At 35.9% G+C, this 26,930-nt stretch overlaps 2 protein-coding genes across 2 annotated transcripts; one reads left to right on the top strand and one right to left on the bottom strand.

Moving 5' to 3' along the window:
• The first annotated feature begins 358 nt into the window (after positions 1–358).
• On the top strand, positions 359–4,694 carry LOC105034879 (uncharacterized). The gene is made up of 2 exons (XM_019847125.2): positions 359–546; positions 3,707–4,694. Exon 2 carries the CDS (start codon positions 3,740–3,742, stop codon positions 4,031–4,033), a length of 294 nt encoding a protein of 97 aa, XP_019702684.1. The 5' UTR covers positions 359–546; positions 3,707–3,739; the 3' UTR covers positions 4,034–4,694.
• A 49-nt stretch (positions 4,695–4,743) lies between these two features.
• On the bottom strand, positions 4,744–11,989 carry LOC105034883 (tubby-like protein 4). Its single transcript, XM_010910202.4, has 9 exons — positions 11,592–11,989; positions 11,285–11,396; positions 7,023–7,199; positions 5,989–6,044; positions 5,805–5,907; positions 5,603–5,692; positions 5,407–5,502; positions 5,174–5,241; positions 4,744–5,091 (listed from the first exon to the last, which is right to left on the bottom strand). The coding sequence occupies exons 1-9, from the start codon at positions 11,978–11,980 to the stop codon at positions 5,016–5,018; spliced, it is 1,167 nt and encodes a 388-aa protein (XP_010908504.1). The 5' UTR covers positions 11,981–11,989; the 3' UTR covers positions 4,744–5,015.
• Positions 11,990–26,930: the final 14,941 nt, after the last annotated feature.

Below are 26,930 nucleotides of genomic sequence, written 5' to 3'. Positions count from 1 at the left end.
TCCATTCCCGCCTCAGCCACCGAACCTGCTCTATTTCATTCTGGGTTGAACCATTCTTCAACGCATCAATACTCATTCAATGACCAAGGTTGGAACTAAAATATTTTTCGTGATTTTGTCTAGAAACTAAATTTCTGCTGCAGTCAAAATCTGCCATATAAACCCTAACCCAGATCTTCCCTGCCAAATTTTTTAATCAAAAAGAATAAAAATTTCCTCCCAACGCTGATTTTTCGGTGCGAACCTTGACGACCGCGCTTGCGGAGCGCGTCTAACGGCCGCTGCCATCTCACTTGACCCTATGAACCTGGGAGGTGGTCCAAGGCGTTATTAACCCACGAACAAGAATAGAATATAAGTAGACGACCCAAAGGTCTCTCTCGCTTCTCTCCTTTTCTCTCTCCTTCCACCGGGATTCGCGGCGGTCTTCTGACTTCCCACCTCGACCCTTCTCTTCGCCTCTCCTTCGACGACGACGATCCGCCACCACCACTCCACGACCTCTTCTTGCCCTTGTCGGATCTAATCCTTCCCCGCCACGTCGTGGTATGTACTATTAATTTCTCTTCTCAGATCGATTCTTCTTCAAGTTCTTGTTTCCTTCTTTTTTTTTTTCCTCTTTCTTTTCGTCTTTATCGGCTTCTTTGGATACCGGGAGATCTCAAGATAAATCACTTTTCAAAAGCGATTACTTATCCCCGAAAAATAAGGATAAGTCTCTATGCCGCTGCTTCTCTTGTCGTATTCATCAGAAGACAAACTGGCCGGGGAGATCTTATGAAGATCTTCCGGCATCCAAACACGTCCGGGATTCTTGAACCGTTGAATTTGGAGTTGTTGTGTTATTGTTTAGTTTGGTAGTTGATTGATGCTGCTGATGTTGTGTAGTTTCTTGTTCTTCATATTATCGGATCAGTATGATTTGGGATAAGTTAGGCATCCTCAGAGATTGCACTCCTTTCCCTTTTTTTTTTTTTGTTTAATTCGTGATCTCAAGAACGCTTTTTGGAGCGTTATGGATGTGAATGAAGATTATTTCGGGATATTTTTTGGAAAAATGACTTGTTCTCTGTTTTTTGTGGAGTAAATTTCCATCCATTTGTTTAACCTGTGGGTTTTGATCTTGGGATGTCCTGAAGAATGCGTTGCCCAACTGGGCTGCTGATTTTCCAAGGATGCTCTGCATGGTCTGCTCTATTTTTACATAGGTTCAAACATAGCAACTTAGGCTGGGGTATAATGAGAAATTTTTCAATCTTGGTGAGAAAATTTATAATTGTAATATGGAGATTTAAGTGCATGAGAATTCACAAATTGTTATGTCCTGAATCATTTTCACTAAAATGTTTGGTGCATAATCATCGATGCATGTGATTGTACCATCTGAGGTGACATTACACAAATTAATCTTCTACTGTTGCAGTTAGGATTGATTTTTGTTCATATGACCTTTCATTGATCTTCAAAACAATGTGATGATGATAATAGTTTGGAGTCCTCTTTGCGTTTTTAATAATTGTACCAAAGGACTAAAATAGATTTTGAAAACATGCTTCAATCTGAACAAATTGTATCTGTTACCACTTCTCTGGGACAGTTCATGATATCTATTTGCTAAACCTATTTCACTGAAATTCTGTTCTCAAGCCTCTTAAACTTCAAAATTTTAGCACCATCATATGCTAATTATCTTTGCCATTGTTCTGCTGTAAAAAGGAAATAATAATCCACAGATTCCATTGTTTGGATGTTTGAGTTATTTCTAAAAGCTTGTAGGATCATCCTTATGAATGGGGAATTGAAACCTGATCTTTTTTTTTTCCTAATTCCTGTTTTCAATGCATACTTGTTCTTGGGAAATTTTGTTTAAGATTTCTTTTTTTTTCTTTTTTCTTGCTGTAAGAATACATGGTTTCCATAGAATGTATATCTCCATGTATATGTACAGTATACATATACATATATACATGCAAATATACTTGTATATACAACCACAAATACATACATTGGTATATGCACATATGCACATACATACAGATGTAAATATTAAGAGAGAGAGCTCAGTTTTGAACCTGTTTTACTTGTCACCCTTTAGCATATATGGTCCTGCCCAAGTTGGTCTGGTTCAATGAATGGATAAAGAGTGGATCACTAGTCATGTTAAACCTTACATCACCGACCCACCTGCCATTGCTTTGCTTACCACCTAACTCTTAGCTTCTTTTCCATGGTCACACTTCCCTTCACTCCCTGTGAGTAAGAAAATATGAAGAACCACCACTGCCAAGATGATGTAGAAGGTAGGTTGGCCTTGTCAAGGCCTGGGGCCCATCACCACCCTCAAGTACTAGTGTGGCATGATTTCTACTGTGAGGGCATAAGAAACCTTGAGAAGCAACTTTGATACATTACACAACCCCCTTCCATCTTTTCCCCTGTCAAGATATAGGGCGAAAAATCTGCAATAGCAAAGGTGGTGGATGGAAGCTCCCCCAGCGGATCTGTGGCCAAAATCTGTAGATCTGGGTATCCAGGAAGGTGAGGGGTGGGAAGGAGCACATAATTTTGGAAAAGATAGAATGTGATTAAGTGGAGGATGTAGCTGGAAATTGGGGGGGGAGAAAACCATGCTCCAGTTAAAGTGGACGAATGGTGAAGTTGTGGACCCATGACCGAGCTGCCCAGATGGTTTGGTCTGGGTCACTGGTTTTAAAACATAGATAGAGTGAAGCTAAAGCAAAAACTATTTGGTTTAAAATCAATGATAGTCCTTTTAAAATGAAGACCCATATAATTGATCATGATTTTCAATATTTAGATTTTCTAAGAGCTAAAATCATGTGATTTGAAGGTCTCTTGTGCACGGTGCACCAGGTGGACACTGAATGGACAAATTTGATGACATGATGCCATCCTTTTGTTTGATTTGTACTTTGGAAACATACAATTGATCAAATTTTGGTTGTCTGCATCTCAAAATTTATAGAACATCATCAATTGCTTGGATTCTCAAAATATATGACAAAATATTTGAGTAGAAATGTTGGTACATCTTCTTGGAAGAACGAATGTTGAGAAATGTAATTTGTGATCTTTGTGCTAGTATCCAGTGTTCATGTTTTTGAGCTGCTGTGCGTCTGTTGCAGATAGTTTGCTACAGTTAATGCCTGTCCATCCTTCTCGTTTAAAAAGCTGTACGGATGACCATGGTTATGTTGAAATTAGCTAATTACTTTATGCTGCTAGGATTGCTGGCAACTGTTTTCATGGGATGAATTGAGCGGGAAGTTGATCAGATTGCATCATAGAAAGTTAAAAGGTTATCCACTATTTCTGGTAATAATCAATAACTAAGTAATAAATATCCCAGAAAAGTTGCATAGAATTCTCCTTGCATCCTGATGCTTCAGAAAAATTAATTGTAGGTTGTTCAACATCATGAATACCGTTGCTTTTCTTTATTGGGAGAAAGTGATCATATTGGATGTTGCAATTCTTGAATACGTAAATAGTTTGTTCATTCCTTTTGTTGGTCCAAATTTTTTTATCATTATTTTTCATGGGAAAATAAAACAACAAATCCTGTAGTTCTAATAATCTGACATGTTGTCTTGGAGCTGCACCGCTCAGAAAGTTACATTCTCTGTTTATTTGGTATGCTGTACTGTTTGTTGGCTGACAAAAGCTAGTTTTATTATTTATGCAGGATTTTGGACGGTTTAAATAGGTTTTGACAAACATGGTTCTCCCTTCATTATCATCTCCAGATAGGAAATCGCAAAACACATTTTTTTCATCATCCCCCTCCAAGAAGCTATCAGGTCGTGATGAGTTAGGAAGCTGGTCTACTGTTCTTGAGCGGCATCGTTTCCTTCTAACAATGATGGCATTGTTGGCATTTCTGTGCTCAATATATCTCTACTTTGCAGTTACTTTAGGGGCCTCAGATCCCTGCTCCGAAAAGTCTGGAGCTGAGAAGGCACTTTGTGAGTCAAAATATTCTTTATACAAAGGGAAATTGAAATTATTTTAACTTGACATGCTCCTCGAATGTCACACCATGGTACTTTTGTGGTCTGGGATTCAGAGGCAATTCCTTGAGTTCTGGATGCTGCATTTCTTGATTCTTCGGACATCAGAATTTATTTTCATTGTGAGAATTGTAACAAAATTGTCATAAGCTATGATTTGTCATAAGCTATGATTGACAGTATATTCAATGAGAAGAAACTCTCAGGTGAACTTGATTATCAAAACATGGTGTGTTTTCTCTTTCTTCATTGCTATGCACAACAGGTTCAGGTGTTTCTAAGCTAAAGCGTGAGGGTGCCAACTCACTTAGTTGGCAACAAAATCTTTTGTCGGATACAGGGACCTGGGTTCAAATCTATCATCGCAGTGGTTTTCAGATACCTTTCCTCCCATACTAGTTCAGGTGACAAAAGAAAAGAAAAATATAAAGAAAGGGGAAGGAATTAGATTTCACAAATGTTTGACGTAAAGTCCATTACTTGTTTTCGTCTTCAAGGAACTGGTAGTATGTTAAGCCACAAAATGCTGTTGCCTCAAAAGAAATAAGATATCTGGACTCCTGAAGATTTTCCAGCATATTAATCAAGGAATTGCTAGCTGGAATTTGGTTACTGATATCAACAGTTTCTCAGTACAAATTGCTCCATCAGTGTAGCTAGCGCACGGCGCCAACTAATTTTTCTGACAGAACCGCATTCACCAATCATATAAATTTTCCTTGATTTTTCACAAAACAACTCATGTATGACAATGTAACGGGCTATCAGATGCCACATATTTGTACATGTAGAAACACTTATCATCTGTTCTAATACACGGTACATTTATGTTGCTACAACATTATCATGGCACATGAGAAATGGTCCTGCATCTTTGTTTATCATTCTCCATGCGAGTGTTTGAGCTCCCAAAACTGTGATCTGTCATTGATAGTCCAAATAAGGCATCGTGTTTCAGAGATTGAAATACTGAAGGCTGAAGTTTTACACTGAGCAACAGAGTTTCGAGTCAATGGAGGCCAAACAAATGCAAAATGCTTGGTAACCAGTCAACGGGTGTCTGCAGAACAGAAGTTTGGTGTTTATAATTCTCTTGAGATATACATACAAACAAGTAACTGCAAGTATGGGTACTCATATACCTATAATCCATTAGATACTTTGATTTCCCAATCCTACCGAGTTGTAGAATTGTTTGTCTTCCTTTCTCCTACCCATTCCATGAAAGCACATGTCAGTATCTTTCAGAGAAAATCAATCCAACAAATTCTAAATATGCATAACAGTCTTGCGAACTATTAACATGATATGAATAATATATAATTGTGTAGCTTTATTGAAAAACGAGGATTATCTAAAACAAGAAAGAGGGTACCTCCATGATCAGCTGAAAATTTTTCACTGATGCCTGAATTCTGGGACCTGTTCTTCCTGCCCTCTCTCTGAAATCTAATTCATATCGACTTGTAACCTGAAAAATGGGATTGGGAGGTGAAATATAGCATGTATAATAGCATATCAAGATAAAAGATTCCTATCAAAAATTCAGGATGCTAATGTTAAGGGCCTACATTGTTGTAGTATGGAACTCGTGAGAAGAGTTGATGGGCTCTATTCCTTTTCTCCTCCCAGTCTTTTGGAAGTCCATTAATATGTTGAATCTGCAGAGTTCTTAACATTAGATCCCAATTGCATTGTCTCTTCTTAAACTTATGCTTCCTTTTGTTCTCCTTTTCTAAATTAAAATATTAGTTGGTCCGAATTATAAGTCACCTGAGTTGTTTTTGTATTTTTAAGCTGCATTGATTGGTGCTTGGGAATCCATGCCCTCATGCTTCTAAAGCTCCCTGTGAGAGTACTTATAGTAGGTACAAACCTGCCATATCATATATATAGCACTAATAAGCAAGATGAAATCTTTGCTATGCTATGAAAAGAGTAAGAGAAATTATCTTACGCAACAACACCAAGAAGTCTCTTTGACTGATTTTTCAACGAGTCGAGTGGGTTTCCCTGTAGGCATTAAGAGTTGATCATGTCATCAGGTTTAATGGCTTTTCCTTTTTTCAAAATAACTCTGTTTATAATCAAAATTAAGAAAAGTGTTGAAAAATTGTAATTAGAAGTTATAGAGTGACTTCTCGACTTTATTCACAGGACACCATTTCCAGATGGCATTTATATGGAATGAAAATTTCAGAACTATAAAAGCAGAAAACATCTTTTAGAAATTCAAGTGCGGCTTTTCCCTTTTTCTGACCATAATGGAGAGGGGGGTGACTTCACAAGAATTTACTAAAAGAAGGAAAAATATAAAAGACTTACAAAAGGCAAATATGGCTTAATGGGAGATCTTTTTCTGGTTTTAGACTATAAAAAAACTTTTCATTGATCACTCTTAAGTGTGTCTAATTAAAGTTAGTATTGGAAAAGCAACCTTAAATTTCATTTTACAACTGCTTGCCAAGCTGTGTTATGCATTAATTTCATTTCTTAACTTCCATTGGTGATGGAAATGCAACAGTTTTTTGAGAGGAAAATCCAACTTTAGTTGTGCATGATAAATTCCACTGTCCAAAAAACCTGCTTCACTTATATAAGCAAGGAAAATTTTCCTTCAATTATCTTTTGTTACCATTCAGTAATGCAGCTCATGCCAAAAAGTATGTCTTGGAAACTATACAAGCGCCAAAAAGGGTTCAATTCGGGAATCCACACCTAGAACAGAGTTCACTTTCTGGTATTTCTGGACCATATGGGAATGGCATGTCAAGAAACGCCACTAATTTTGTTAGACAAAATTTTATACGACTTAGTTTATTTAGTTTTTGGTTTATGTTATTCTATTTTTTCAAAAAAAAAAAAAAAAAAAACTTGGATCAAAATATGGACAGAAGTCAAGAAGGAAAAAAAAGAGAAATATTAAAGGTAATTTAAAGATGAGAATCGTATCCAACTTGATCAAAAACCGAAGAAGAAAGGTAGTTCAACCTGATCCCATATTTGGTATTTTGATCCCATGAGATTAGCGGTTATGGTGCCCAAGAAACTGTCATCTGAGCCGCAAAATATCCCTTTTGGATTCTGAGCAACAATGAACTGAGACCTGCCACCTCTCCTTCCATGTTGGGCCACAGCTAGTTTCCGGTCTCGTCGTCCTTGTCCCTCCTGTTAAAAATGTTATAAAATAATTTAAATGATAATATTTAGATAAAAATTCAGTAAACTATACATATTTTACAAACTATACTCTAGCTCCTTTTTTTTTTTTTTTTTTGACAGTAACTTTAGCTCCAAAGTTGTGGTTGCTCAAGACTGTAGAAGGAAATGTACTAATTCTATAATATCATGAAGCTAAAATATTACTAGAACATTTATTTTGTGGTTCACAATCTCAAGTTTTATGAATATAGTTACTAAAGCTTGAAAACAAGTAATCTCTAACTTGGCCAAATTGTTAGAAGACACCTGATTAATAACAATATTGTACACATGATTTAACATTAGAAATACTTTCTACATTGATTATTCATTTAAGTTTCCTTTTGAAAAAAAAAGTTGTGGATCCAAAAATTATTTAGTGGAGTTTATGAATCACGGCTATAAACACCATTAACCATTTCCATAGTAGCGTTCTTGAATTTCATTTGCCAAACATTCTTAATAAGCCTGCTTCTTGTCATTGTATAAGATGGCTCAAAAACTAGTATACCGGGCTTTCACCATTTTTTCTCATTTTTGTCTAAATTACTTTAAATAAAAAAAATTAAACAATGAGCCTATAAATTTTGGGCCATATCATGATGGTATCACTAAAGCCAAAATGTTACTAACATACTAGCTGGAGTGAAGCCAAATGAAAACTGACACAAAAGTTATAAACAATTCTCCCAACGTCAACATTTACAAATTACGATGAAAAATTTTGGAAGAAAGCACTTCAGAAGAGCCAACGAAGGAAGGAAAAAAATATATAGGCTAACTGGGAAAACATTTCAGCTTTTTCTGCTTCACCACGATGACACATTCCAGATTTCCAATTATGTCATACATTATCTTGAACATCATATCCCTAAAGAAAAATTAGTATTGCTCAGAAAATTATGTAATGTGTTTTTTTAATTAATGATTATAAAGCTGGCCTATTAAATGATGAGTAGCATTTCCATTACCTCATCATATGTTTATTTTTTTCATATTAGAAAATTGAACTAAACAATCAGAATAATGATTTAGCCAGAAATACTTTATAAAATAGACTTTGGAGAGAGTTGCGATATACCTAGAGCTTCTTCTGTTGCTTCCAGCTCATTAAATTGTATTTTAAAGTTTGGATAACTCTTATAGGCGTTCGAATTTTTTTTCTTTTATTCATATTAATTTTTTCTTCTTTACTTAACCATCACTTTTCTTCTTTTCATCCCTTCCTCCTCTCCACTTTCTACACTGAAGTCTTGTATAAAGTGCTGAAGCTGAACGTATGTGATAACTTTGGCAGATCTAACACTCTGAGTTGTGATCATAGGGAAAAAAAAATTCTAATGCATTTCATTGTAGTCCATAATTGTTTAATTTTATTGTGTCTGCAGGAACATTTTAAAATAAAAGAAACACTATCATAGGGTTCATCATTGAACTATGTTATGGACACATCTAATATGAGATGAGAACTGGACATCTAATCTTTAAAATGTTTATTAATAACTTTTTGCACATCTCCAGCAGAATAATATAATACTGTGAAGTTCAAGGAAAATTTACATAAAAATCATTGAAAATGGCCATTCTCCACACCTATCTCTTTCTATTGTTTGTTTCAGGTTGGTTCTCTTTACCTGATAAACCAACTGGTTCTACCTTTATACCTATCAAAATCTATAAAATTGCCACTTGCCTATCTTGGCCTTATGGCTAGAGTATCTGTTTGATGTTTCTGTTTATATGATAACCATTTAGAAAGCAGTCATAAGACAGCTACCATTTAGAGATCAGTCAATCTAGACATCACCTCTTTCTATCTAGTAAAAGCTATGTAGATTCAAAATAAGCAGATTTGATTTTTATGGCTCTATTTTTAGGCCATTTAATTTTTTAAATCATAAATATTTTACTAGTTCAAACCACTAAAATTTTAGTTCTCTTTTCATGGTTTTCATTTGCTCCTACCTCTTGCTTTAGGCATGTTCATGCCATATTTCAGCCGAGAGAACCAGATCACATGATATCCTAATCTGCCAACAAGTATACTTGGGAAAAAGGATTAATCATTTAGACAATGGCCTCCAGTTTGATTCCTCCTTATATAATTGCAAGCAAACATTGTTGTAGACTTCTATATGGTGGACCTGTAGACAATTACAATCACCTAGTACTAATTTATTCTGATGGAAAGAAAATATCAATGTTTATATCCAAAAATTAGTTGGTTATCGACCAACTATAGTATAAAAAAACATAAGACTGATCTAGATTTAGTTAATCATTTGCCCAATAACACTTGAAGGAACTATGTTTGGTTGCTTGTCACTTATACCAGAGGCCATATTTGGGTACCTAATTGCTGGAATTAACTACCTAAAAGAAGTCATCAGGACAAGAGAGAGTTGATTCATGCAGGTAACTATTGGCAACCACCAAAATAGGAGTTACCAGGACAAGAGAGCATCAAATAAGGGTGGTTATTGTCCGAAATAACTATCATTCTACGTAAGAAGGGAAGGAGGCTTCATTTGGAGGGCACGCTCTACATACATGAACATTTGACAATCCTGACATTGGACAAGACTTCTATGCCTCTTCCGTACTGTAACAAGTGTAGAGAGAATTCTATATCCATGACCTGGTCCTAAAGTTCTCCAACATTGAATGACCATCAATAGGATTCCACATCCTAGATTATTATCAGTTTATTCATTTCTCTAATATGATGGACATTCCACTCCGAGGAACACTTGTTAGCGAACTCAGTAATATTCCCTCTATGTAATTAATATCTTCATTGTTGTTTCTCTGCTTGCAAGTTATCAATTCCCCTTCTTCCTTTATGATATTTGCATCCTATTAGAAAGTTTGTCCTATGCACTCAACCTGCTTTTCTTCATTGACTATATCTATCTGATCAACCTGATTGATGCCAATGACTCTCGATCCTCGATTCATAGATCTGTGTTTTCAGAAAACAGTCACCTAAACATGGGAAGATAAAATAGCAGCATTATTTTTCATTATGTTTTCCATTATAACAAGTGCTATAAAGCAGAATCTTATTTCAAATGTCTTTCTTGGGTAGTTGGAAGTTCAAGATAACTTACTACACATCTTGCAAGTATTATTTTTTCATCAATGTTTTTGCCTATTCCCTTGAATATCAATTGTTCATAGCAAATGCACAATCTTATATATCATAATTATATCTATAACCACAATTTAAGCGTCAGATATTAGATAAGCAGCAATCACTGAAAATATTTTGAGATCAAATGGGCATGATTGGTTAATCAATCATCAATCATATAGAACTTAACAACAATCATGAACATAATATTTTTAAATTTACACAGATGTAAAACATCATCAAACAAATTATATTAAATTTAGTTAAGATGATTTTTCCCTAGATGTTCCTATATTGCTTTCCATCTATCTCCAAATAAGACTGAAGTGTCTTATTTTTAAAAGATAACACTATCCTTTGGAAGCCCTAAGTGGAAAAAAAAATGGAAAGAAAATCTCTACACCTCAAATATCAACTACTGATTTAGGTGCCTGCACCTACCCCAAATCAAAATAGGAAAAAGGGAATAGGTTAGCTCATAATCCGTTCTTGCTGAAGCTGCATGTGGATAACAATCACATGGTATCTAGGTGTACACCATAAAGAGTCTGGAATAGTTGAGAACGAAGCAATTTAGTCTGGTATGCATCTTGAGACTCATCTGAGAACATTGTCCCCATCTGACAGAAACTTTCCCATTTTGTAGTGGGCCATTGAACCAAGATGCATCCAGGAAATTTGATATTACTGTTTCCACGAAGTGAAATTATGAAGGATAAAATATATGAAATTGAACCAGAAAAGGAGCAGTAAGGAAATTCCTTTTCTCAAATAAAAAGAAAAAAATGCCAAAAAATTATTATAAGAAGAAGGAAGTGAGGGTGCTGATGACAAAAAAATCCAATATAAGCTTACAACCTTATCATGAACATCAGTAATTCCCAAAAATTTATTGTAAGATCAAGAAGAGTGACCTCACATTGGTATAAAGAGAATAGAGAGCCACCCCTCGTCTCCCCTGTGCTGGTTCCTTGACTATAATGCAAGTACACCTCCCGACATCCAAAGGCAGTGGCCTACACAATAATGACCTGAAACCACAATATTTTACACCTTAGTCTCTGCATAGCTGCACGCCAAATGTACACGAGTCTCCACATTTATTACGAAGAATCGACCTGCTAGCTTATCAGTGACTACCACTCAATTGGTTTAGCTTCTATCTACCACACCCTCACCACTGTTTCATATAAACAACAAAGAGGAGGAGGATGAGGAGGAAAGACCTGTTGGGAAGAGTAGACCAAGATGAAGCAGGCGCAGATTCTGAGTCTGAGAACTCCCACATATCCGAAGATGACGGGAGTGGCTCCCATGGCCTTGTGCCCCCAAGCATCGAATCGGGCTCGTTCAGCTTCATGCACAACTGCAGAGAGGAAGGCTTCAGAGCAATCTTGTTATGATTGGCTTTGGCTCCATAGGCCTGCAGGCTTTTCTCTTTGCTAGAAGGGGAAACAAAGCCACGGCCTTGGCTGCAGCCGTTTGGGCCGACATTGGGCACCACATTCTCCTTGTCGACGATGTCGGTGAGTGGATTGAGGTAGAGGGATTTATACGAGATAGAGGAGGAGTTGGCATGGTGGGAGAGCAAAGAAGCCTTCTTTGGACCAGTCATTAGGATTGAGTGGGGTTGACAAAGAATAGTCTGAGCTGTGACTCGGGTATGTATATATAAAAGAGAGAAGGATTCAAATTTGAATGGAGTATTGGGAGATGTGAGGTGGAGTTTGAATTGGATGGGCCTAACGGTCGTCTTCTTGGGAAGTGGTTCGTTCGAGCGTTCTTCTTTTGGGCTTTTTCTTTGTTGGTAAGCTTCTTTTCGACTTTTTCAACGGTGGTGTTGGAGGCAAGTGAGCGGGAGAGAGGTTTTTGAAGGGTACTGGTATATTGTTCTCGAGGAGAAGTGCCGGGCAGCATGTCTCGCAGATAAGACTGGGATTTGGCTACGGGGGATTAATCCTGGCTGTTGGATGAGGTAAGCTTCTCATGGATTGGCTTTAGTGCAGAAGCTTAGAGTGAACCATTGGACCATTTGTTTGTAGGAACTAGTTCTTTTATGTGGATTTTTTTTTTAAAATATATTTTTTAAAAACTTTATTTTCCAATAGACCTTTGAACCCAACTTATTTCCGATACTATCCTAGTTGTGGTGATTGGCAGTGATGCGGTGAAATCGCATCCCATAAAATAGAATAAAAAATAAAATCGCACGTGAAAGAGGTGATTTCAGATGAAATCACACCTTCAACGTGCAATTTCTCCTGCCCCTTTTTTTTCTTCTCTAGCGCATCGCACGACTGGCCTGCCCTCTTTTTTTTCCACTCCGCTTTATCGAGGAGCACGGACAGAGGGACACGGGCGGTCGTCGGTGCTTGCGTGGAGCCATAGGGGCTCGAGTTCGTCGAGGACGAGAGAGAGAAGGGGAGGGGATGGCGATGGTATGGGACCACAAAGGGTGCGAGGTGCGGGAGGCACGAAAAGCACCCGGAGTCGGAGAGGGGAGAGGGTTTGGGGGTCGCACGGAGCCAGATGTGGTGGAGACGGTGGGTGTGGCGCGGATGATGGCGGGGCACGGGAGGGCGGGCGGTGGGAGGAAGGGAAGAAAGGGGAAAAAATGAAAAAAAAATATTTTAGAAAGAAAAAAAGAAAAAAATATTTTATTTTATTATTATTAATAATTTGAATAATAATAATATATTATTATTCTATTAATAATAAAATATTATTATTTTTGATTAATAGTAAAACATTATTGTTTGATTAATAATAAAATATTATTTTAGTAATAATAATAAAATGTTAATATTTTATTAATAAAATAGTAACATTTTATTATTATTACTAAATAATATTTTATTATTGATCAAAAATAAAAATATTTAATTATTAATAAAATAATAATAATTTATTATTATTCAAGTTATTATTATTAATAAAATAATAATATTTTTTTCTTTCCTTCATCTCTCCCGATCCTAACGAACCCATGCCCTTCTATCCTCTGCCCATACCCCCTCTGTCCTCCATCTGCGCTCGTGCCAACTGTTAGCGCTACCTCACTTGCTCGGTTCCGCCATCCACCCTCTTACTCGCCCATAGTGCCCCTACTACCATCCCTCCGACTAAGGGAGAGATAAAAGTCTACAGATTCTTCGCTTACACATTATCTTTTTTTATAATATTTTTTTTTTAAAATAATATTTTATTATTATTATTTTTATCTCTTCTCCCTTCTCTATTTTTATTTTTTAAAGTATTATTTTTTTCTAATTTCTTAAAAATACTACTTTATTATAATAAAAAATAATATTTTTTTTATTATTTAAAAATAATATTTTTTTAAAATAATATTTTATTATTAATTTTTGAAATAAATTTTTAAAAATAATATGTTATTATACAAATAGTATTTTTAAATTATTAATAAAAATATTATTTTTAAAAAGAATATTTAAAAAAATCTAGATTTCTTGAGCAAAAATAATCAAAAATAATAATAACATTTTATTATTATGTTATTGAAAATAAAAAATAATCAAAAATAATAATAATATTTTATTACTATTAATAAAAATAATAATAATATTTAATTATTAATAAAATAATTATATTTTATTATTATTCAAATTATTATTAATAGTAAAATAATAATATTTTTATCTTTTTTTTCCTTCCCTCAACAAGATATTTTCTTTTTTCCCCATTTTTCCCTCCTTTCCCTTCCCTTCCTTCCGCCGCCCCCCACCCCCGCGCCCCTAAGAATCCACACCCGCCTCATGAGGCCCAGGCCGCGACCGCGGCCCTGCCCCATATCATCTACACCGCATCCACCAGCCCCATCGCATCTGGCTCCATGCGACCACCAAACTCCCTCCCCTCCCCCAGCCCCGGCGAACTTGAGTCCCCTGGCTTTAACATCACCAACCCCCCTCCCCTCCCTAGCCCAAGCACCTCCCATGCCTCTTGCACCCCGCGTGACCAGCCCACATCCTCTATAGCCTTGCACCGCCACCATCCCCTCCCCTTCCCTCCCCTGGCCTTGGTGAACCCAAGCCCCCACGGCTCCACGCGAACATCGACGACCGCTTGCACCCCTTCATCCGTGCTCCTCGGTAGAGGGGAGTAGGAAAAAAAAAAAGAAAGGCCGGTCGCCCGATGCATAAGAGAAAGAGAGAAAAAAAAAGTAAAAGAAATCGCATGTTGAAGATGTAATTTTATTTATGATTTTATTTTTATTTTATTTTATCTATGGGGTGCCATCTCAGCTTGAAATAGCATGTTGAACATGTGATTTCAAGTACGAAATCGCATCTTCAACATACGATTTTGCCATGTCACTATCAAATTACCATAATTAGAGTAGCTCAGGAAATAAGTTGGGTTCAAAGGTCGATTGAAAAATAAGTTTTTAAAAAAAATATATTTTAAAAAAATTCCTCTTATATTGTTAATAAGGATTATAGAAAGTCCATCAAAAGAGTCAAAAAGCTTTGATGTGTACGTCTGCCTTCTCATGACTGTGGAGAGCATTCAGATACCTGCAACTCTGGCACCAGAAGAAGTTTAAACAAATCTTTGCGATGGGACATTATTATAGCAGATCATTTTAGTAAGTGTGATGCATTAAACTAAAGGTGTTTGCTATGATATTTTTTTAATAATATTTTATTATAAAAATATTTGAAACATTATATTACCATATTTTTTATATTTTATTATTTTTTTAAAAAAATAATATTTTATTATTTTTTAATCCTTCTTTTTATCTTCGTAGTTTCTTCTCATCACCGTCTACGTCCCTTCGCTTGCCTCCCTACCGCCGCTCGCCTCCCAACCATCACTACTCACTTCCCTACCCTTTTTTTTCTTCTGCAGCTTGGGCCTGCCGCCCTCTTCATCCTCCGCCTCCACCATTTATCTTCTTGTAGCCACACGTCACCCTCCTTCTTCCTCTTTCTCCATCACTCACCTCCCCACCACCGTCGCTCACTTCTCCACCCCCTTTCTCTGTCACTACTCGAGCCTGTTGTCCCTTTTTTTCAATTTTGTCACTCGCCTTTTTGCGGCCACGAGCTATCCCATTTCTTCCTCCTCCTACCGCCTGCCTCCCTATTGCTGCCACCTACTTCGCCACCCCTTTTCTCCTTCCACTGCTCGGGCCCACCGGCCCTTTCCTCCTCTGCCTCCACCACTCGTCTTCTCGCAGCCATACACCCCCCCCTCCCCCTTTTTTCCTCTTCTCCTCTCACTCGAGCCTGCCACTCGCCTCCTTGCCGCCACATTCCAACCTCTAACAGGAAAGGAGTGGCGGTCCATCAGGATAGAGGAAGGAGGAAGGAGAAAGGAGAGGCCCGACGTTCAAAATGCTCCATTAGCTTTTTGTTTTCTGAATTATATTTGAAATTTGAGTTATTTATCTCACCAATCATATACATGATCAGTTATAACTGGTTGCTGATAAATAAATCAATACTATCCATCTTAAAATGTATTGCTAAAAAAAGGCTAACAGTAAAATGACTAAAAGAGACATTGAATCATCGTAGCAAAATCCTAAACAAGGATGCATTTGGTTAGCCCCTAAAAAAAGTACTTTTTATTTTTTAATTTGTGAAAAATTAAAATCAAAAAATAGCATTTGATAACAATTCAAAAAAAAATAAAAATTAAAAAATTAAAAATATTTACTTTATGTAGAAAATAAATTATTTTTGCTTTCTAAAATTTAATTTTGCTTTTTCCTAACTTACTCCGACTCGCCCTAACCCCCCCCTCCCTTTGGCTCTCTGCCTTTCACGCTGCTGCCGCCTCTTGTTGCGCCGATCTCATCTCCCTCTTCGCCGGATCCAACCTCGATCTGACTTGGGACGGTGCCGTCGGACCCTGCAGCCGGACGCTCATCCATGTCGCGGCGCTGGGGGGAACCTCGATGCCATCCACCTTTGCGTCACCTCCAGTGACAGCAATCCCGATGGAGCCGACTTCCACGAGTGGATCCTACTCCACTATGCCACTACCGGCAGATACTTGGATGTCGCCGAGTTCCTGATTGACCAATTTGCCTACGACGCTCAGCTCATGTGAACGAAAGACAAGTGGAAGACGCCGTTTAACCTTGCCATCAACTAGGGCCACACGGGGTTCTACGATGCACTCAGACTGAGCGACATGCTGCACCAGGCGGTGCATGGCGGCGACGTCGTCGGCTTGCGGAGTTGCCTGGCATGGGGGCGGCGATGGGTGGGATGGACTAGAACAGGTGAACGGTGCTCCATCAAATAGCACTCAAGGGGCAGATTGAGATGGCGAGGATGCGGATCGACGGTGGAGCGCAGCTGGATGCGGTGGATCAAGAGAATTTTTTTGGATAAAAATATTCGTGCCGTTGAAAGAACTTCTTCACTTTCTCCGTTTGATAAGAAGAGGATGGTAGTTACCAAACATATTTTTTATTTTTTTTTATTCTACAACAAAAATAAAAAAAATAAAAAAATATTTTTTAAAAAATAAAAATTAAAAATTAAAAAATATAACCAAATGTATCTTAAATTAATTAAAAAATTAAGATTTTAAAAGGGGACAGGATTGTGTCAAACGAAGGATTCATTTTTCTTCGCACAAATTCATCGATAGATCGTACAATAGTACAATAGTGGTTTCAAGAGCCGTGCAGATGGAGGAATGGAAAGATTCGGAGTGCTTTGGAGCCGTGCGGAGTGCAACAGATACGCTCCGAATCCTTTTAAAAGGTCCTTAAGTCAAAAGATTCGCTCCGAAGTAAGGGTAAATACAATTACTTGCCAGTCGATACCATATTTTTTTGGGCTTACAAGGACTCTGTGAGCCCTTGTTTGACTTAATCATTTATTAATCATTGATCACAGAAGTGAACTTTTGCGTTGGTCTGCTTGAAAGTTTCATTTAAGTGGACAGCATCAGATTGAGCCATAATTGAATTAGGTTGGCTCCAAGTCCATTTAAGCTTGGGGCCAGCTTAGGTAGGTCAGGGCAATTGCTCTTGCTTCTTACCTCGAGGCTTTTGTAGATTAGGTTGGATTTGGGCAAGTTGAGCTAATTGCCGATAAAATACAATTAAGGAATGGTTAGACTAATTGCAATCAAGGACTAATTTGCATTAAAAAGGTGGTACCGGGACTAGATTAATTTAGTTTGAATCTCGACCCATCTATTTTATATTGGGTAGAATTCAACTAGATATGATTCTTTAATAGATTAAGCCCATTCAAGTCCCATACTAGAGCCGATTTGAATTGGTTTTGGGATCAGCAATATCCAGCCACTTTTTGGTGTGTTTGCCATTTATCCCCTGGATAAGCCAGGATAAAAGCCTCATCCTAACCCTTGTCTTGTTTCTAAACAAGTCTCGACGCTCCCTTGGTTTGCTTGTTTATTTACATGGTCTATGCAATTATGAGTTCAGCTATCGTTTCATGACATTAGATATAATTTCCTATGTAAGAACTTGACAAAAACAACTACATCTCAAGTTTTTTGTTTTATTTTATTTGATCTATTCACCCCTGAATTAATCAGCATGATATGAGCATTTGGAACATCTTGTTCTTTTGCCAATAGGTTCACTGATCAAAGAAGCCGAGATACTCATAAACTTGCTTCCTTCCTTCCGGAAATGGTCTATGATATAACATCAGTAGAATAATCATTCCCAAAATGTACAAGAAGAACCAACTAGCTTATATATATATATATATATATATATATATATATATATATATATATATATATATATATATATATATATATATATATATATATATATATATATATATATATATAAGCAAATTGGGTTACACTTGAGGGGATCTCCACTCAAATCCAGTCAAATCTAGATTTGTATATATATATATATATATATATATATAAGCAAATTGGGTTACACTCGAGGGGATCTCCACTCAGATCCAGTCAAACCTAAATTTGTTGCCCAGAGATAGCAACCCAAGAAGGAAGAGGGAGAGATGAATTGGGTTCTTTAAAAAATTTAGCTAAATTAAATCTTAAGGCAAATAAGTGCTTCCATCTAAACTAAGATGTGAAGTTGAGATGTAAACAAGATAATTAGCAGTGGATTTAAAATATAAACGATGATAAGTCAAAGTAAAAATAAATTTAAGTAAGGATTAAAAGCATGCAAGGTATATAAACGAAGTAATGAGTGCAAAAAAGATAAACTAGAAAGAGTACAAGACAAATACACTAAATTTTATAGTGCTTCGGAGCAAGTCGCTCCTACGTTCACTCCTCAAGCTTCTTTTGAAAATTCTACTATAATCATCTGACTTCAGTATATTTGTTTTACCAGACTCACAAATAAATTAATTTGATTTTTTCGGGATCACCAACTACAACCCTATACTATTAGTTTTTCGAGCTCACTAACAATTCAATTAATTTTAACCTAAGTCAACCAACCAAAACCTTTACAACATCCAATTATGAGCTTAAACCAGTCTAATCTCCAACTTTCTTTTCTCCAAAGAAACTTATAAAGAAATTATAAAACAATATATGAAAATTTAGGCACAAAACATGAAAACAAAAAGAACTTTTTTGAGGCATGAGGAAGAGGCTGAATGCTTGGCTTTTTTGAAGCTTGAACACTCTTCTTTGAAGGTTGAGAGGATCAAAAAAAGTTATTGAAGATCTCTCTTGAATGCTCTCTGAATTTGAAGCCCACACTCTTCTCTTTTCTCTTCCTTTTTGGATTTATAATGAAGCTCACATTTTTTAATGATTTTTCTTTGATAATCTACTTTTCTATTTTTTTCTTTGATTCTCCACCTTTAAATATGCTCTTCAATGGCTAGAGATGGAGTTGGATTCATTGGAGGGTTTGAACTAACTGTTGGAGTAGAAATCAGTCTGTTGAAGAAGTATAGAAAACTAACCGTTAGAGTTTGTCCCGAGCTTAGGGTCGACTCTGTTTCCCTTGAGGTTGACTCTAATTGCCTTTGAGTCGGCTCGAAGTAGTCTCGAGTCGGCTTGACCACAGAGTCTGAAAAATTGTTCTCTACTTTCTGAGATAGAGTCAGTTCGGCTATATGCCAGCGCTGTCCTAACGTGCGAGAATTGACTCCAATCTTTCTTGGATCGACTTCAATCTTTTTGAAATTTGAAATTGCTCATTTTAATGCCCGTTTCAATGAAGGGGTCGGCTCTTTTTGCTCTGGAGTCGGCTCCACTAAGTTTGAAACTTAAAAATTCTTCTTTAAATCTTTGACTTAGTGAATCTTGAGGATATCTTTTTCATGGATTGTTTTTTCAATTTAAACATTTGAAAAGACCTACAACCACTCTTGAAATACATGATTAGATTTATAATTACTAAAAATTTTGTTATCATCAAAATTAATCATAAAGTCAACAATCTCTCTCCTTTTGATGATGGCAAAATTTTAAGTTTATGTGTAAAATAAAATTAATGTGTTTCAACTAATTGGCTAGTAAAAATAATAAAGTCAGAGAATGTACACATCAAGAATATTTCAATTTATCTGAGATTCAAATTCTTAAATATTTTCATGATCTAAATATTTTCAAGCATTCTAAGCATGAAACATACAAGCTCAAGCATATACTCAATACTACTCTTTTCTCCTTTTTGACAACATCAAAAAGCTCATGAGAAGGAGCAAGAAAAATCATCAAAATCGATAGGATGTAAGAATTGTATCAACTGAATATGCTAGAAACATGGCATGCCAAGTGTATCAAGAGTTCTTTGATAGCCTTTGTTCTCCAGTTTGATTTCTAGGCTAGACTTGCTTGCTTGATTTGATTTAATCCTCATTAAAATTTTTTGCAAGGTGTGTCTAGTCTAGAGTTTCTTTACTTAAGTTTTTGAGTGATATAACTCAATGATTCATACTCAAATTCAAAAAGTTTAATCAAGAATATCAATTCAAGTATTAAATGTATCAAAATGTATCAAATTCAAAATATCAATTTAAGTGAATCATCTCCTTTTCAAAAAATTGTCTTTTGAATCAAAATATGTTTAAAACACATCAACCTTCTTAAAATTAGCTTGAATTCAGAAATCAAAAAGCTTTTCCTCTTTTTGAATGAAATTGACTCTAAAATCATATTTTCAATTAAATAAGCAATTGCTTTGAGCTTGTAAGAGAAATAAAGCTTTCTAAAGAATTTAAGCAGTGAAATCAAGATAGTATGTACTTCAGTATCCATTCTTTCTTTTTCTTTTAAAAAAAATCCATAGTTTAAATTCAAAAAAGTTATGTATCGAAAATGTATCAAGCAAAACAATGATTCTAATATATAGTATTGAGAATTTAGTTTCTAAACTCATTTCTTAAACAAAAATTTCCTTGATATAAATAATTTTATGAATATTCTTCAAGGCATATCAATGAAATGTTGAATTATGTTCAGATTTTCAAGAGAGATCATGCAAATTATGTTTCTAAGAGAAATTCAGGACCATGGAAATGTGCATCAAAATCACTTTATTTGGAGTGAGAAAAAAATTTCAAGTTCAATTTAACTCCAATTAGTTATCAAAAATGATTTGACAGTCAAATCAATTGAATTCAATTAAGTGATCAGACGTACATTAAGACTGAAATTAAGGAAAATTATAAAGCAATTGATTGAGACATTTACTCAAATGCAATTGGATATAGGCATTTCAAAATTCATTTCTCCTTTTCAAATTTAAATGCCTTCTTTTCAAATCCAAATCAAAGTATTTGAGCTAGAGTATTTAGGAATCAAGACAAGTCATTTTATAGAATTCAAATCTTCCTCTTCTTAGAGAATATAGTTTAAACAAATTCAAAGAGACATGAAGTTCTTAATTTTGTCTCAAGGTATTTTAAGAATGTAGTCAAGTGAATTTTAAATTTGAAACAATGTGATCAACTGTTGCCCAGCTATGCAATCCAAGAGGGGGGGGGGGTGAATTGGGTTTCTAAAAATTTAAAATTAATTTACAACTATGAGGATTTTATAACAATAAGTAAGATAAATGTGGAGAGTGAAATTTATGCAAGGTGTAGAAGCTGGATGCAAGAATGCAAGAAGATAAGAAAATTTAAAAGGAGAGCAAGTAAGCACAACACAAACAAGAAGATTTATAGTGATTCGGTGCCAACCTTGCACCTACGTCCACTCTCCAAGCTTCTACTTGAGAATTCAAATCCACTAAACTATATTCAACCCGAATACAACATTGGAACCTCCAACTTTAGCTATTTCAAACTAGAACATTTATTTTTCGGATACAAGCCAACCCAATACAATCCGATTCAAGGTTCGGATCAACCTTTCGACGTTTTGAAACCCTTCCAAAATAAAATATCAACTCAAAATAGAGTATAGCAGTTAATCACATAGAAATACAGATGTAGCTCCTTTAATAAGCAAATAAAGCTTTTAAGACACTTTACACAATAATATTGAAGCTCTTTTGATTTCTCTCAAGATGGTTGAAGACTTGAATGAGCTATTGAGGGGTTGGTGAACTTAAAATAAAAGCTTCTTGAACTTTTAAGAGGGCTCTTGCTTAGGGTTGAAATGAATGCTTGAAGAACCTTTTCAAAATCTTGTTGATTCCCTCCTTTGAGTGTCTTTTATAATTTTAAATAATTATGGAGAGTAATCTGGACTGAAATAGAGCCATTGGAGCACATTAAATGGATATTAAATGCAACCAAAATGAGCTGAAAACTAGTCATTGTAGAATTTTTTCATCACAGGGGTTGACTCATGCTCATGAGTTGACTTATGGGGTCGACTTCTATGGCACAGAATAGAAAATAACTGTTCTGTAATTTTGGCCCACACAGCAGCAGAGGTCGACTCATAGGGTTGACTCATGCTCAGGGGTCGACTCATGAGATCGACTCACAGAGTGTGTCAGTCAAAAAATTCAGCATGCCGTTCAGCTTTTTTTGCCATGAGTCGACTTATGGAGTCAACTCAAATATATAAACATGATTTTCTTTTAAAATATATATTCAAAAATATTAAAATTACCTCCAATAGATTACAAATCTTGTGTTCTTGCTCTTGAGACTTCCGAATCAAAACTTGATAAAATTATGATTTTGCCTATGAAATATAATAAATCTTTTTTCAAACCAAAATCATTAGTCACCCCCTTAAATACTTTGTAATTATCAAAATCAATTCAAGGAGCAACAATCTCTTCCTTTTTTATGATGACAAAATACTTGAGCAAAAGCATATATAAAGCATTGAACATGAATTTCAAATTTATGAAGATGCGTCACTTTAATATCATATCCAAGTATTTGAATGAAATGCATCATAAGCAGTTTGAAGATCAATTTAAAATTTGCTTATAAGTTCATTTGCTTTGAAAATTAGATAAAAAAGGAGCTGACAATTTTAGTTCTTTGACACATTTGCTTAACAATTTTGCTTATTACTATTTTTTTTATTGCTTATTACTCATTTTTTTATTGGTTATTGCTCATTTTTTTATTGCTTATTGCTCCAATTCGATTTTGATTCTCTACTCTCCCTTTTTGACAGCATCAATTAAGATTCTCTACTCCTCCTTTTAAGAGATCTTGAAAGGATAAATTTTTTTTACTCTCTTTTTTGATAGCATCAATTAAGATCTTAAGAGATTTTAAGGATAGAGAAAAGAAAAGAAAGATGACAAAAAGGATATATTTTCTTTACTCCCCCTTTTTGATACCATATTTTACTTCTTTAGCCCCCTTCTTTGATTGCTTATTTCTCTACTCTCCCTCAAGATAGCAAACATAAAAGATATATCAACTTGCTCATTTAGAAGATATTGTAATTCATAATATTTCTCAGCACTAATATGAGTTATTTTTCATATCTCATAACTAAAATAATTTAATTTGATCACACTCATAGACATTCATTGAAAGTCAAAGTACATATATATATATATATTCAAAAGTGACTGAATACAAAAAGTGTCCCAATACATGAGTCAACTCAAAATACAAAAGTCATGGATAGAAACTATCCAAGAGTTAATTAGCCAACAAATACAAGGCCTATAAGATAGATCCTAGACATAGGAGATAAACTAATCTAGATCTAATAGATGTCATGGCTAGAGGGATCAAAATCTGAAGAATCAGAGATAGGGTGAGGAGATGTAGGATCAAGTCCACAGGCACGACCTCAACCGCATCTACCTCGACCACGGATAGAGGTACCAGCATGAGTAGAGGGGTGAGAGGATCCTGGAGCCTGAGAAGCTGTGGACTGTGCTATAAGAGAAAGTCTGATGGTGTCCAAAAGATCCAAGGCTCTCGATACAGACTGCATCAGGGCATTGAACTGAGTAGAAGCATTCTCACTGGAGCCCCTGATCTCTCTCCTCAAGAAGTCAAAACCACTCTCTAAGACTCCTCGAAGTCTAGCCGCCTCTGCAATTAAGTCTGAGACCTCTGTGATATCCTCATGCGGCTGGGGATGGGCTAAAGCTAATACTTGCCCCTGCAAAGCTAATACTCTGCCTGTCAATCTCAAAATATATCCCTCAAGCTGCTCAATATATACCGACTGAGTAGTGAGCATCTGAAAAATAGTAGAAATGTGAGGGATCAGAGTCTGGTTTGAGTCATTTGGGATGTCGATCTCTGTGCAAAGACTGAAGTAGCAAACTGCTGAGATAGAATGGAGGCAACACGCTGGGATATCATCTCAATCTGATCATCTACTAGTCTAAACTCTGAAGGATGTGCCCTGCTCTCTGACTGTGGAACTGAAGCATGCCTCCTCACAGACTCTGAAAAATCAGCCTCGTGATCAGATATGAACTGAATATCTGAGGATGCTCTGTGATCATGAAGAGGTGAAGATGGTCCCTCTTCCTCTGCTCTATCCTCCGTTCTTTCCTCAATACCCTTTGTCCAACCACCATCAGTCTTAGAGAAATCCATGCGATGCAGTGTGTGGCGGTTGATGGTGTCGGAATGGGATAGTCTAGCAACTGTCTCTCCCTCAAAACTGATTCCGAACCTTCTAAAAACTAAGGTGAGTGCCATACCAAAAGGCAAGTGATCCTTGGACCTGTTCAGAGTTTTCCTCATGGCCTCAAACATCAATGCTGGAAGGTTCAGGGGGTTTGGGTGATCACATGGTACATAATGTAAATATCCCTACCAGATAAAAGGTCGTGTCTACCACTCCTAGGGACAAACAGTTTGGTTATCAAGTGATGTAACAGCCTCATCTCAATAGAAAAAATTTTTACTTTCAATTTATTTAGACTTCCAGTATAGGTTCTTCCTAAGATAACATTAATTTCTTCTTCTTTAATAGGGAGCTCCATATTGGTATAGCCTTCACAAGGCAAATGTAGTATCTGTCCCAAATGTACTGGATCAAGAATAATATCAATACCTTTTACTGTAGATTGCACTATTCCATTGCTATAGCTCAAATTTAAGTAAAATTCCCTAACTAGATCGACATAAATATTTTCTTTTAAAGAGCAGTAAAATTTCCATCCTTGATACTTAATCTTCGATCCAATAGTGAACCCTTCTTTTTCAAAAAACTTGAAATCAATATTTTTCTCGGATTTCATTTTTCGGTCAGAGAGAGATATCTTGCTTGAGCTGATTGGGGACTGAGTGAAAGCTGAAGCAGGACCTAGAGTAAGGATTGAAATAGAAGAGGGCTTGGTTGCTAATCTCTTTCTATGCACACTGTCTTCCAACTCGCGAACGGATTTCCTTCTTTGCAGTAGCTTCATTTTGGGAGCCATTAGGTCAAGAGAGACTTGAAAGGAGCTTAGGAGACTAAATGTGAGGCAGAGAGGAAAGGATTTTGGAAGAAAAAAGACAAGGATTTGAGGAGTTAAATCATCAGTTTGGAGAAGAGGGGATGATTCTAGAGTAAGCTCGAATCGCCCCAAATGAGGAAGGGAGAGGAGAGGAAGTTGGTTCCTTAATGGGTGATTTGAGGAGTGAAAATCGGTGGGAGGAGATATTTGAGAGAAATCTTTAGTTTGAGAGAGAAGAGATAGAGAGTTTTTGGTTCAGTGGGAGGAAGAAGACGAAGGGCTGAGTCGGCTTAAGGAAAAATTCTCAATAAGAAGAGAGCGCCCGAAGGGTTTTGACAAAATTACAAGATTATCCTAGGGTCGACCCTGGGGGTCGACTCATGGCACAGAAAAATTCAAAAGAATGATGGGATAATTTCAAAAAAAAAATTAAAACTTTGAGAGAAGGATGTTTACCCAAATATTGATCATGTGAATGATAGTTTTGAGCTTTTGAGCTCTTAAAAAAAATGAGAATTGAGCTCAAAAGATTTGGTTCAATAAATTTTTGGCATTAAGAATTTGAAATCAGAGAGATACTTAAGCTGATGGATCAAGGATTCCTAGTTCTCTTCTAATATCACAAAATCTATCTTCACTTAAGGCCTTGGTAAAGATATCAGCTAATTATTTTTCAGTACAAATATAATCAAGAATTATATCTTTATTTTGAACATGTTCTCTTATGAAATGATGCCTAATTTTAATATATTTTGATCTAGAATGCTGAATTAGATTTTTAGTTAGATTTATAGCACTGGTGTTATCACATTTTATGGGAGTTTTATTGAGTTTGATGCCAAAGTCTTCAAGTTGTTGCTTAATCTATAAGATTTGAGTACAACAACTTCCAGCTGTAATGTATTCAGCCTTGACCATAGACAGTGCTACCGAGTTTTGCTCTTGCTAAATCAAGAGATTAAGTTAACTCTAAAAAATTGACAAGTTCTACTAGTATTTTTTTTATCTAATTTACATCCAGCAAAATCGGCATCTGAATATCCTATCAAGTCAATTGATGAGTCCTTAAAATACCATAGTCCTAGAGTTTGTATACTATTTAAATATCTAAGGATTCTTTTAACTGCATTCAAGTGAGATTCTTTCGGATTTGATTGAAAGCGAGCATAAAGACAAACACTAAACATAATATCTGATCTACTAGTAATTAAATACAATAGAGAACCAATCATACCTCTATAAAATTATCTACTAGTAATTAAATACAATAGAGAACCAATCATACCTCTATAAAATTTTAAGTCTATATTTTTACCTCCTTCATCCTTGTGAAACTTACATGATGGGCTCATGGGTGTATCCATTGCTTTGGAGTTCTCCATTTCAAATCATTTGAGTAGTTCTCTTGTGTACTTGCTTTGGGTGATGGAGATTCCTTCCTTTGTTTGTTTGATTTGGAGTCTGAGGAAGAATGTAAGTTCTCCCATCATGCTCATCTCGAACTCCCCCTGCATGAGCTTAGCAAAATCTTGACAAAGAGTTTCATTAGTAGGCCTAAAAATAATATCATCAACATATATTTGTATAACTAATATATCATTTTGATTTCTTTTAATGAAAAGGGTTGTGTCTATATTTCCTCTTGAAAAATCATTATTAAGCAGAAATTTGCTTAGCTTTTCATACCAAGCCCTAGATGCTTGTTTCAAACCATATAATACTTTATTTAATTTAAAAATATGATTATGAAAAGCATAAT

This window comes from Elaeis guineensis, chromosome 1 (assembly GCF_000442705.2).
Source record: "Elaeis guineensis isolate ETL-2024a chromosome 1, EG11, whole genome shotgun sequence".
Lineage (NCBI taxonomy): Eukaryota > Viridiplantae > Streptophyta > Magnoliopsida > Arecales > Arecaceae > Elaeis > Elaeis guineensis.
This window is presented reverse-complemented; position numbering and strand designations above follow the sequence as displayed.